The sequence below is a fragment of the Hippopotamus amphibius genome, chromosome 12 (genome assembly GCF_030028045.1).
Source record: "Hippopotamus amphibius kiboko isolate mHipAmp2 chromosome 12, mHipAmp2.hap2, whole genome shotgun sequence".
Taxonomy (NCBI): domain Eukaryota; kingdom Metazoa; phylum Chordata; class Mammalia; order Artiodactyla; family Hippopotamidae; genus Hippopotamus; species Hippopotamus amphibius.
This window is the reverse complement of record NC_080197.1, coordinates 53,905,279-53,918,265: the sequence shown is the minus strand read 5'-3', so window position 1 is coordinate 53,918,265 and position 12,987 is coordinate 53,905,279. Positions and strand designations below refer to the sequence as shown.

Below are 12,987 nucleotides of genomic sequence, written 5' to 3'. Positions count from 1 at the left end.
GCAGCGACCTGGGGATGGAGGGATATGGAGGAGGACAGGAGGGCGGGTAACACAGGGCACTGGGTATGTTCAGTCTCTTGATTTTGGGACAATTTCACGAGGGTATACACATAGCAAAACATCAAATTGTACACTTTAAGTATGTGAAGCTTATTGTATGTCAATTATACCTCAATAAAGCTGTTAAAAATAAAATTTGGAAATGAGACACTGATAGGTAATATTTGTTAATTCCCTCCTTTATTAGCTTTTTCTTTCATTTAACAGAATTTATTGAGTGTCTTAACTGTGGCAGAGGATAAAAGAGGGACGAGGTGGTCTGCCTCTAAGTCCAGTAGAGGAGCCAGGCAATGACAATTCTGCGCGGTATCCTTGCTGGATGTATCCATTAGGAAGGTAAGAAAATGTCAAGATCAGTGTGTGTGCTGGGGACGGTTTCTGAAGGCCTTAACTGTGAGCTGGGTTCTTGAGGATGAGGAGGTGGTTAGGGACCGTGAGGAGAGGGTGTATGTGTGGTGGCTCTGGCAGCTTTGTCTTAAGCAAGGCATTAAATGGGAGGACAAGGGCTCACCACAAGAAAGCAAACTGTAGGGGAGGGGACGGTTTTGAACAAGGCAGGATGGGTAAGTAGGGACTGATTACTAAGAGCCTAGGAAGCTATGATAAGGAATTTGGCTCTGGTATTGAAGGCCTGGGGAGCCAGAGAGGCTTTCAAACAAGGAAGAATGAGATCAGATAGCATGGTGATTAAGAGCCCAGGTCAAGCTGATAAAGATAAAACGACATCTTGCCCTCAGATTGTCTATCATTATGGTTAAGCAAGCATATTTAATTGGTCTCCAAGTCCTGTTACTGGCTTTTCCTAAGTCATGTTCAGATGTGCCCAGTTCTTTCCATGCCCTCATTAGTGCTTGCTGGGTTGCCACCACATTCTTCAACTGATGTCTCCTTCAGTCCAACCTCTCTCTCTTTGATACCAGCAGCTTAAAACTATTTTCTAAGACTCAAATTTGATCCCCTCACTCTTCGCTGAAAACCTGATCTTCAACCTCCAGTCTTGCATCTTACCAACACTAACTCTATAGTTCCAATAATGATAATCACAGCACTTACGTTATGTCAGGAACTGTGTTAAGCACTTTGCTTTTATCTTATTAAATCCTCCCAACACATTATTATTATCCTCATTATTATTTTACAGATGGGTAACTGATACTTCGTGTAAGGGAGGAAAAACTTTCCTGTACCCTCTTATGTTCAGTGTCTGGGATCTGCAAGTTAAACTGAAAAAAGTTTAACAGAAGGAAAAAAACAGAGTTTACACATGCCACACATATGCACAGGAGAATTCACTGATGAATAACTCACAGGTGGTTGTTAGAATTTTGTGTTTCTATATCTAACTTAGTCGGTGTTGATGAAAAATCAATCAATAGTCAATCTAAAGAAAAAACAGAGGAGTTATTTTTTGAGCCAACCTGAGGGTTATAACCCTGAAGACAAGTCTTTCAGAAAACTCTGAGGATTGTTCCCCTAGTTAGAAGTCGAAAGCACATTTATATATATTTTTGAGACAAAGAATCATTCATCAAAATGACACACTGACATTTTACATAACGTTCACCAGAGATACAAAGTCCAGACATACATGTAGGAAGGGAGCAGCAGGTCACCATGACCCCTTACAGGACTAGGAAAAGAATGTTATCTTCCAAGGAGTTACACTGCTGGCATCAGAAGAAGGGGAAAATGATCTTTATGGTTAAGCAGACATTCCTGCCTTTGAGGAGGTCTGGTTAATGTATAACGTAGATGCACATTGCACATTAGGAAGAGTCCCGTAGCGGAGGGCATATGTTATGCCTCAATTTTCTTGTCCTACCTTAAAAAATATACATTTTATTTCATCATAGGTGATGGGGAAGGAGAGAAAGGGCACTTACAGGAATGGCTTTTTGGAAAGATAAATGTTTTTTAGGAGAATAGATAGGAGATATGATAGTCTTGAGACAATGTCTGTTTGGGTGTGGTGTCCACTTCTCAAGTCCAAGAAGATTGAAGTTGTTCTCGAGGAGGGGTTTTATGACAACTGAGTTCTTTTGGGAGAGTCTGCTTTAGGTAGATAAGAGATTTTAGAAATTCAAGTCTCTTTCACTCAAAACAATTCCTGTGCCACAGTGGCATATCCTAATCCCCTTTATTAGGAAGGTTTAATAATGTGCCCAAGGTCATACAGCTAATAAGTATGATTAAATAACTTGACCAAAAAAGCCTTAAAGCCAGATCTGAGTATGGGGATAATTTTTTTTTTACTTGCACTTGCAAGGGTGTCCAGTTATTAGAGAATTGGCTTGTGTACAAAATGGCAGATATTTAAAGGCAAAGATCACAAGGTCAGATGATAGCTCAATTGTTATCAGACAGTTGATGGGTCTGCTTGGTTGCATTTGGGTCAATTTTGATAAAAGTGAGACAATTCTTTCTTTCAGTTAAAAAGAACAAAAGGTGGGGACTTTCCTGGTGGCCCAGTGGTTGGGACTCCGTGCTCCCAATGCAGGGGGTTCGGCTTCCATCCCTGGTGGGGGAACCAAGATCATCTGGCAGGCCATGGTGGTGACCCCCCCCCAAAAAAAAAATCAACACCAAACAATAGAAAAGAAATCCAGGTTGGTTTGTTTCTCAGGGTTTAGGGTCTGTTTATCTTGGCTTATCTGGCTTATCTTATCTTGTAGGAATGTAAGGCCTTTTTTTTGGACTATGGAATGAAAGTTTCAGAAAAAACCATTGAAGCTGCATGATACAGAATGGGATAGAGGAAGGCAGGATTGCAGAGAGACCAGCTGCAGGAGGCATGGAAACAAGCACATCAATTTAAAAATTATCACTGGGATAGAATACAGAAGCTGGTTAAAAACAACAATCCTTAGACAAATTGATTTTTGGGGGGGCAGGCCGCCTGGGCAGCATGCAGGATCTTAGTTTCCCCACCAGGGATCCAACCCCGCACTTGAGAAGTGGAAGTCGGTGAAGTCTTAACGACTGGACTGCCAGGAAGTCCCTAGACAAATTGATCTTGAATATCTATTAAGAATTATTACTAGCAAGAGAAATCAGTGAGTGTCATTGAAATGAGAAGTTACAACTGAGAAAACAAAAAAGATTGTACGTGTATGAAAATTATAAAAGGGAGGACATATTATGATTTACTCCCGGCTGAATGTAAGCGTCAAGGGTTTATGCTGTGTCTGTTTTGCTCACCACTCTATGCCCAGTGTGATTGGCAGAGTGTGATTGGCACAAAGCAGATGCTCCACGGCTTCACAGTGAATTTTTTAGAAATCAGTATTTGACATTTCCTTATTTCCCAAGTGAGGTCAGGGTGCCCTCTGGTTTCGCCCTTCCTGCCCCTTTAAGAAGCCCAGGTGCGGCGAGAAAGCGCCGCCAGGAAGGAGGGCGGGGCGGGGCCGGGGAGGAGGGCGGGGCGGGGCGGAGCGGGGCGGAGGGCGGGGCGGGGCCGGGCGCCGGGGGCCTGAGCGGGTGGGGAAGTGGGACGCCGAGTGCGGATGTAAAGAAGGCGCGAAAAGAGACTCGAAGGCGGGCGACAGACGTGCCCCATGTTCAGCTTCCCAGGGCGGGGTTAGCACAGCCAGGTAAAGAGAAAAGGAGGACTGTGCCTGCTTCCTTTAAGACTGATTCCCGTCCTCCTTGGGGGGAAGTCACGTGCTAACGCTTCCGGAACTTGTCCTTTTAAACCGGTCTTCTTTCCTTACCAATTAACCCGTATACCAGGTATCCACCGCATAATCGCAAATTCGTAAGGGATGCTTCACTGGTGCTGGCGTGGGAGGGGGCATCGTCGCTCTGGATGACGCGGTGTCCACGTCGTGTTTGCTCTGCTTTCTTTTTAAACCGTAGGCTTTTGCGATTCAAGGGCTGACAGGATCCTTCCTACGCAGTTAGTCCAATGAGGTCGGGCTTTTAGAGACCCTGGATTACAAGGGCAGGAGCGTGCGCTGACACCCACTCAAGGTTGATCCCCAGTTCACAGACTAGTGGCCTGACAGGCATTTTGTCCCCCCGCCTTGTCCCTTGGTATTTTAACTAATTGTCCGCGCTTAAAAGTCGGAGTTTATGGGTAAATAGCTGGATTATCTTGAGAAATTGAAAGATCTGGCCACGTGTACCCTGGCTGACAGCAGTTTGCTGGCTCCTTTGGACTGTTTTGAAACAGTTTCCAGTTTGCCACAGTCCCTCTGTTATCTAACAGCCAGCCTGCATCACTTATTCATCACCAGTCTGGCCCGGGGTAGGCATTTGAGTTTGGGCCTCCTACTCTAAATACTTGGATGGATATAAGACTATTTTTTTAAAATAAATTTATTTATTTATTGGCTGCGTTGGGTCTTCCTTGCTGCGCGTGGGTGGGCTTTTTCTGTTTGCGGAGAGTGGGGGCTACTCTTTGTTGTGATGCCTGGGCTTCTCATTGCGGTGGCTTCTCTTGCTGCGGACCCCAGGCTCTAGGCGTGCGTGAGCTTCAGTGGTTTTGGCACACAGGCTCAGGAGTTGTGTCGTAGGGCTTAGTTGCTCCGTGACATGTGGTATCTTCCGGGACCAGGCATCGAGCCCATGTCCCCTGCATTGGCAGGCAGATTCTTATTCTTAACCACTGTGCCAGCAGGGAAGTCCCTATATAAAGCAATTTACATATTTATGCAGACCAGGTCAGAGGCCCCAGACAACTGGGGGTATAATTTATGTTTAAACTGCTCTTCCTCATTCTTACCAAGGTGTCTTTCTGTTAAGTCCAGGTTTGGTAAAGATGACTTATCAGGGTATTTACAGAAAGAGATTTGGGAGTTGATACTTTTATTACAATTAAATCCATAGTTTTTTGTTGTTTGTTTTGGGTTTTTTGTTTTGTTTTTAAGGAAAAAACCCTGAATCTTGGTTACATTGATGGTTTATGCTAGGACTATCTTTATTGAGCAGTCAGTATAATTTGTATGTCTCTAACCACAGTTATAATTTGGTAATCTGTACAACTCTTGGCTAGACTTCATAAAGGCAAGAACAGTGTTTGCCCTGATAATTACCCTAGTCCATCACTAGAATCTAAGCTTCCTGAAGATGGGGACTTTTATTTTGCTCACAGCTGCCAAGCACACTGCCTGTTTAAAGGGAAGTGATTAAATGAATGAAGGAACTTTATTGTATGTAACAGGCATGTTCCTGAGGATTCTCTCAAAATCAAATGCTTGTATATTTGTTGTTCTAAATTATTAAAAGGATTCTGTTGTGAAAAGGCATCTTTTAGAAGATTGGATTTTCCTAAATTAATGCACCAACGCTTTCATCTAAAATGAACTTGCACTTGTGCATCATCTGCTACAGAGCTAACACTGATATTTTCTTACTATGTAATAGGCTTGGAAGTGTCGATGAGCCTTGGAGTTTTCAGTACTATTGATGTTTTCAGAGGTCCAGGGATTCCAGCTGAGATCAGTTTGGCAGCCAGACCCTTATTCTTTCCCAAGGAGGAGCAGCTCTTATCAAGAGCAACACCAACAGCCTGTGCTGTGGGACAGCAGGACCAATGGCCTTGAGTCCAGGTTGGAGAGCATTTGCATCATTTCCCATGAACCGCTGTGGTGTCCTTCGGAAAGCTGTGAGAAGCAATGGTTTTCCCTTGTTTCCCTGGCACCACTGCCCCTGGAGAGGAACTGGAAGCTTTTTGGACCCTGAGATGAAAGCTCTCCTGGAGGAGAACACTGAAGTCACCAGCAGTGGCAGCCTCACCCCTGAAATCCAGCTGCGGCTTTTGACCCCCAGATGCAAGTTGTGGTGGGAGAGAGCTGACCTGTGGCCCCACAGCGATCCTTACTGGGCAGTCTACTGGCCAGGAGGCCAAGCCCTGTCTAGGTACGGCCCTAAGTGAAGCAAGAACCTTTAAGGCTCTCCACACATCCTTTCTCTTGTCAGTCCCTTCCAACTCCGCATTCTCCCTGCTGCTCGCAAAAAACCAGAGCGAAACCCCACATTCTTTTTTTTTTTTTAAAGTTCAATTTACTTTCTTTTTTTAAAAAAATCTTTTTGTTTATTTATTTACTTTTGGCTGTGTTTTCGTTGCTGTGCATGGGCTTTCTCTAGTTGTGGCGAGCGGGGGCTACTCTTTATTTTGGTGCGCAGGCTTCTCATTGCGGTGGCTTCTCATTGTGGAGCATGGTCTCTAGGTGTGCAGGATTCAGTCATTGTAGCATGTGGGCTCAATAGTTGTGGCTCACAGGCTCTAGAGCGCAGGCTCAGTTAGAGCGCAGGCTCAGTACGGGCTTAGTTGCTCTGAGGCATGTGGGATCCTCCCGGACCAGGGCTTGAACCCATGTCCCCTGCATTGGCAGGCGGATGCTTAACCACTGCACCACCAGGGAAGCCCCCACATTCTTTTCTTAATTTAGAGCAGTTTAGAAATAGTTTTGGGTTGCTTTGTTGCATAGTTTTACCTTCTACTCCAAGCTTATCAAGGTGTCTCCCCATATATAGGTCTCTCCCCAAGGGAAATCCTAGGTCAGCTGTCAAGACCCTAGGTAGCTGGTAATGATCCAGAAACCTCGCACTGTTCTCAGGTTCATGGTTCATGATGCATGGCCTGTGCAGAGTTCCTCGGTGGAACTTAAAGGCCCTAGTCCTTCAGTTCTTCTGGTTTAATCCTGTAAATGTTGCTCCTCAAACTTCACACTTCCTCCATCATTGCCTCTTCCCAAGCTCCCAGACAACGGGGGATATAAGTGATTGGGACATTGCTCAGGTGAACTCTGGACTTGCATCTGCATTTTTTATAATTATTTTTAAAAATTTATTTATTTATTTGGCTGCACCAGGACTTAGTTGCTGCATGTGGGATCTTCACTGTGGGGTGCGGGATCTTTTCGTTGTGGCATGTGGGCTCTTAGTTGCGGCATTGCATCTGCTTTTTTAAGGTCCCCCCTTCTAGCTCCTCATACTGCAAAGGTCTTCTTTAGGACATTTTCTCAAACACTCACACAATGCTTTTTATTAAAACAGCTGCTGAAACAAAGGCAAGAACTTTGAGCATTTTAATCTAGTCTTTGCTCTTAGATTGGTAAATGATTTAATCTTTTTATGCCTTAAGGTTACAAAACTGAAAGGAAAAGGATAAGGACTTCTCTTTCACATGGTCTAGCAGAATTCAGGTTGTATATAGTTTTAAACGCAAAATAAATAAATGCAAACAGAGCTTTTTGGAGACTCCTGAGTTCTGTAAAGTTTTCCAGGTTGTATCAAAGAATTCCAATTTTCTGTCTATTGTGTTGCCAAATTTTCAAGTTTTATTTACTTACATCATTTAAAAAAATACTCACATTTTAAGTAATATCTATGCAAGTTGTTGTTTATCAACTACAAATATAAGTGCAATCAAATTCCTTAAGAGGCTGTGTGGGGACTTTCTTGGTGGCTCAGTGGTTAAGAATCTGCCTGCCTATACAGGGGACATGGGTTCTATCCCTGGTCTGGGAAGATCCCACATGCTGCTGAGCAACTAAGCCCATGCGCCACAACTACTGAAGCCTGTGTGCCTTAGAACCCACATGCCACAAACACTGAGCCCGCTTGCTGCAACTATTGAAGCCTGCATGCCTAGGACCATGCTCCAAAACAAGAGAAGCCGCCACACTGAGAAGCCCATGCACCGCAACGAAGAGTAGCCCCTCCTTGCCACAATTAGAGAAAGCCCACGTGCAGCAACAAATACCCAACAGAGCCAAAAATTAAAAAAAAAAAAAAAAAGACTTTCTGAATCAGAGGTCACAAATTGGTGATCCACAGATGTGTTTTCTTTGGCCTTTACTTGTAAACTTTAAAAAAATCTGTCGCTAACATTTAAAACTTGAGGGATTGCATGTAAAAATTTACTTCGATTTGAAAAATAAGAATCTCTGGAGAATTCCCTGCCGGTCGAGTGGTTAGGACTTGGTGCTTTCGCTGCCTGGCCCAGCTTCAATCCCTGTTTGGGGAACTAAGATCCTGCAAGCTGCAAGGCATGGCCGGGGAAAATAAAATAAATAAATAAAATAAGTAAATAAATCTCTTATAACACCCGATTTCTGTGTGACAACAGTTAGCTCAAGATGAGTAACAGCTGTCCCTTTAGACGGGGCACTGCATCCCTGCCTTGCTGTAGTTCCTTAGTCTTATTCTGGCTTGCGGGATCTTAGTTCCCCGACGGGCCCTTGGCAGTGAAAGCGCAGAATGCTATCCACTGGACCACCAAAGGAATTCCCTCTGCTCTTCTTTATTATTCCAGTATTCAGGTCAACGGTCAGTTGACATTTATTATTTCAGTGTTTTCCCATTCACCTTCACTTGTTTGGTAACTACTTAGCCCGGGTCCAAATTCTTTGGTCGACCTGAACTTTGATCATACCTTACCAGAGAGGTCATTATAATACAGTTCAAGCAGTAGGTAAAACCACTGTCTGATGAGCAATGAAAAGGAGACTGTGAATTTTGGATCTAGTTTACTGAGTCCTGATTACAGCAGTACTTTGTCAGTCTGTATTTTTGGTGCTTGGTAGTTTCTGGATCATAGTAATACTTCAAAAAAGTTGACTTGAAGAGCATGATTAGTCAGTCGTATGGAACTGCTCTTCACACCTGCTAAAGAGGGACCCCAAAATGACTAGGTCTTCTCACTGCCACCTCTGCCCAACTCTTAAGATTGACATTTTATCTCACTCTAGACAGTTCAAGCTTGCCGATGTTGGACCAGATTCTTCTGCTAAGTTTCACTATTTGTCTGGTCAATCCAAAGAAAAAATTTGGACACGTCTTACTGACCTTCTGCCATCTCTCTCAGATGACGTTTTCCCTTTTCTTTCTGATTTAGGTATCTTTTGGATAATCCTGATGTTGTCAGAGGAAAATCTGTGTTGGATATTGGGAGTGGATGTGGAGCTACAGCTATCGCTGCTAAGATGAGTGGAGCTTTGAGGGTCTTGGCCAACGACATAGACCCTAGTAAGAATGTCGTATTTTAAAATGTTTGAAGCTCGTCTTTTTTTTCTTCCAGGATAAATATCTACAGATGCCTCAACATCATAGTCCATTTCCATGTGTATTTTTTTAAAATTTATTTTTAATTTTTTTTTTTGGCTGCATTGGGTCTTCGTTGCTGCGAGTGGGCTTTCTCTAGTTGTGGTAAGCGGGGCTACTTTTTGCAGTGCACAGGCTTCTCAGTGCAGTGGCTTCTCTGGTTGCAGAGCACAGGCTGTAGGCGTGCAGGCTTCAGTAGTTGTGGCACATGGGCTCAATAGTTGTGGCTCTCGGGCTCTAGAGCACAGGCTCAGTAGTTGTGTCGCACAGACTTAGTTGCTCCGCGTCACGTGGGATCTTCCTGGCCCAGGGCTCGAACCCGTGTCCCCTGCATTGGCAGGCGGATTCTTAACCAGTGCACCACCAGGGAAGTCCCTCCATGTGTATTCTGTGATCTGATATTGTGAACTTATTCAGTGGCACATTCTCTGTGGGAACCCTGTGAGGCCTGAGTTGGTGGTGCATCTTTCACAGGGGGCTTCTCTTTGTGTCTGGCAGGTATACCAAAGTGATACCCACCTGGGAGCACTCTGGGCTAGGGATTTCCTGAAATATGTAGGTAGTGTTTATCTGACCAAAACCCAAGTGAAGGTAGGCCTGTGTCTTTGAGGGAGATTTTATTCCACTTGAACCCAAGGTGAGACAGGTAAGGTTTAATTTTATCTGATCTTCTAGTCTTCCCTTTCACCGAGGAGCCAGCCCTTGAGGAGCCTCATTGTGCACAGGGGTCTCGGTTCCAGCCTGTCATCCTGTGCTCCAGCTCAAGGCTTGTTTCCCTGTCTCCTCTACAGCTGTGACAAACCAAACCTCTTCATTGTCGAAATAGCAAATGTCCCTTAAAACCTCAACATTTCCAGGTGTTTGGTATTGTTTTTCTGTTTTCAGGAATTCATGTATTTGAGAATTGCAGGAAACAGCTTAAATTGGCATATGCTTTAGGCTTCTTTACGTAAAGAAACAACTTTCAACAGAAAGGGGAAAAAAACATACTGTTAGGAGATTTTCTAAATTATTTAAATGAATTAATAGGGAATGAAAACAACCTAGCATATACCAATTCACTATGTGCTTTTTTAAAGTTGCAGGAATGGCTATTACACTAAATTGTGAGTTGAACCACCTGAATCCTTTTCCCATTTTAACCAAAAACGTTTTGGATTTGGAACAAGATAAGTGGGACCTTGTTGTGCTTGGAGATATGTTTTATGATGAAGACCTTGCAGACAGTCTACATCAGTGGCTGAAGAATTGCTTCTGGGCCCACAGAACTCAAGTACTGATCGGTGACCCCGGGCGACCCCAGTTCAGCGGACATTGCATTCAGCATCAACTGCACAAGGTGGCAGAATATTCACTTCCAGAGCCTACTCGGCAGGAGAACCACGGACTGACAACAAGCACGGTGTGGGATTTTCATCCTTGAGCTGTTGAAGTACCTCCAGTATGGATGTAGCTATGTTTAGGTTTAACCCTAAAAGACTCTCCAGCTCAAGGAAGGCAATTTGTATTAAATGGTGAATCTTGTTTCCAAAATATGGAGGTTAAAGTTTTGTCAGCCTTTGTCATGTAACTTGTTCTGCAGTAAGCCAAATCTAGGAATCTCTATCTGTAATTTTTTTTCTGGTTTTACTGCTATAGGAATATAATTATAGAAGGTAATATCCAATAGTAACCACATGTAACTTAAGTAGCTGAGAGGAATCAGATATTTCAGTAGTCTGTTTCTATAGTTGAGGACAACTATGATGTATCTTTGAATTAAACAAAATAAAAAATACAGAAGAATACTGTATTTAAAAAAATTATCTGTAAAGATCAGAGATGCCGTTAGTGTGGTACACAGTACACTAAGTCCCCTACGTACAAACCTTCAAGCTGCAAACTTTCAAAGATGCAAACATGCCCCTGTATGCCAGCTGTTGTACTGTACTACTGTACTTTTCAAGGTACTGTACTGTAAGATTTAAATTTTTTTTTTATGTACTGTTTGTGTGAAAATTATTATAAACCTATTACTATTTAGCCGACTGTTGGACTTATGAACCAGTTGGACTTACAAACCCACTCTCAGTAAGGAACACATTCGTATGTTGGGGACTTACTATACGTGGGCTTTGGAGTGAGGCCACTCTCTCACTTTATAGTTGGGATTTGGGGCTAGTTAATCTCTTTGAGCTTTCATTTCTTCACCTGTAAGATACTAATAAAATTTAATAAACCTCACCTCAAAGGGTTATGATAGTAAATGAAAGTATAACATGCCTCCTATAGGATTAGTACATAATAGGGCATCAATTAAGAAACATAGATAAAAGTAAAGATTTTAGAATTTCCTGCATACTTAGCACTGTGATAACCTCAGATAACTCTTTATGGTTTACTAAGGTCAGAAACTGGTTATGCTACCACTCCGTGTTCCAGGCTGCCAGGATCTTACATATCGATAAGAACATTAGGACATAAATGAGAAATGATGTGAAGAAGAATGTGGATAGTATACCACTATTTATGTAAAAAAGATGTATATAAATATCTACGTGTGAATGTATGTGTAAAAGATATATACTTACTTGCAGTAGACACAGCATACCCCTGGAAAGATATGTAAGAAACGGGTCACAGTGGTTGTCGTCTGAGAGGGCACCAGACGGCTGGTGGCTGAGGGTGGGAGGGAGACCTAGCTTTTATCATACTTTTGGGTCTGTAATTTTGTACTGATTATATGTACTGTGTTTCTTATGCTTCAATTTAAAACAAAACATGACCACAGTATATGTTACAAGTGTAAAACGCAGCCTCTCGAATGCACAGTTGCCCCTTCTACAACATGGGGGTGAGGGGCGCTGACCACCCCCCCCCACCCCCCTGGAGTTGAAATTCTATGTACAGCTTTACAGCGTGCATCCAAGTTTCTGCACTACTGTAGTATTTATTGAAACAAACAAACCAAACAAAAAACACATATAAGTGCAGTTCAAATCCATGTGGTTCAAGGGTCAGCTGTCCTCTCATGTTCTCATATACTGCTTAGGAATTGTTTATGACACTTGCATGCTATGCTTTCCAGTAATACACATATGCCAGTGGGATTAGGATACCAGGGAGACATGATCAGAGTTATAGTCATTCAACAGAAATGTAGAGAAAGCGGTTAAGGCAACGTTGTTTCTTAGACTGGAAAACAGGATCATCAGGTGGGAGATTTGGAGCTGGGGTCACAGAGGATCTTGTGATTCCCGAACTCTGGAAGTCAGAGTTTATTACAACCCAATGAATCAACTCTTGTTGTATCCAATTTCCATTGGTCTACTGGGGCTTAATTAATTATAAACTCAAAATTTTGATTCTGCATTTGTTAAAATGAATGGAAATTATAGGCTATAGTGGCATTGGATGGCATTTGAAAGGAAAGAGTTTTGTTGACATGTTCAAGGAAATTATACTCTGGAGCACAGTTGGAAATCAACTGAAGAGCACAAGAGTAGATTTAATTTTAAATATCTACAACCCTGTTTCTGTTAGCCTCTCTTAATTATCTATGAGGAAGGTACAAGAAGGTCTTTGAGATATCCAAATATTACTTAAAATATTTTTAAATCTCCCATATATATAACAGTGATACTTGAAATGACTTCATAGCTTAACAAATATGTTTGTATTAAGACTGTTCACATTTAAAGAGATTATTGATATGGTTGGATTGATTTCTACCATATTTATAACTGTTTCCTACTTGTTCCCTTTGTTCTTGGTTTCTTTTTTGTGTTCTACTTTTTCTGCCTTTTCTGGTCTTTTCTTTTTTTGGTGGGGGAGAGGGGCTCTGTCCTACAGCTTGTGGGATCTTAGTTCCCTGACCAGGAATCAAACGGGCCCTTGGCA

At 42.7% G+C, this 12,987-nt stretch overlaps 1 protein-coding gene across 2 annotated transcripts; it reads left to right on the top strand.

The window, feature by feature from the left end:
* The first annotated feature begins 3,519 nt into the window (after positions 1-3,519).
* ETFBKMT (electron transfer flavoprotein subunit beta lysine methyltransferase) lies at positions 3,520-12,744 on the top strand. Of its 2 annotated transcripts, none has more exons than XM_057701151.1 (4): positions 3,520-3,650; positions 5,425-5,919; positions 8,903-9,033; positions 10,188-12,744. In XM_057701151.1, the coding sequence occupies exons 2-4, from the start codon at positions 5,594-5,596 to the stop codon at positions 10,529-10,531; spliced, it is 801 nt and encodes a 266-aa protein (XP_057557134.1). In that variant the 5' UTR covers positions 3,520-3,650; positions 5,425-5,593; the 3' UTR covers positions 10,532-12,744. The 2 variants fall into 2 exon arrangements, with proteins under 2 accessions (XP_057557134.1, XP_057557135.1); XM_057701152.1 differs by lacking the exon at positions 3,520-3,650 and adding an exon at positions 3,656-3,789.
* Positions 12,745-12,987: the final 243 nt, after the last annotated feature.

Bases quoted from the DNA above. Each gene is read 5' to 3' on its own strand.
- ETFBKMT (XM_057701151.1), top strand. From the start codon at position 5,594: ATGGCCTTGAGTCCAGGTTGGAGAGCATTTGCATCATTTCCCATGAAC. The intron at 5,920-8,902 runs GTACGGCCCTAA...TTTCTGATTTAG, and splicing joins GGAGGCCAAGCCCTGTCTAG to GTATCTTTTGGATAATCCTG. The intron at 9,034-10,187 runs GTAAGAATGTCG...GCTTTTTTAAAG, and splicing joins GGCCAACGACATAGACCCTA to TTGCAGGAATGGCTATTACA.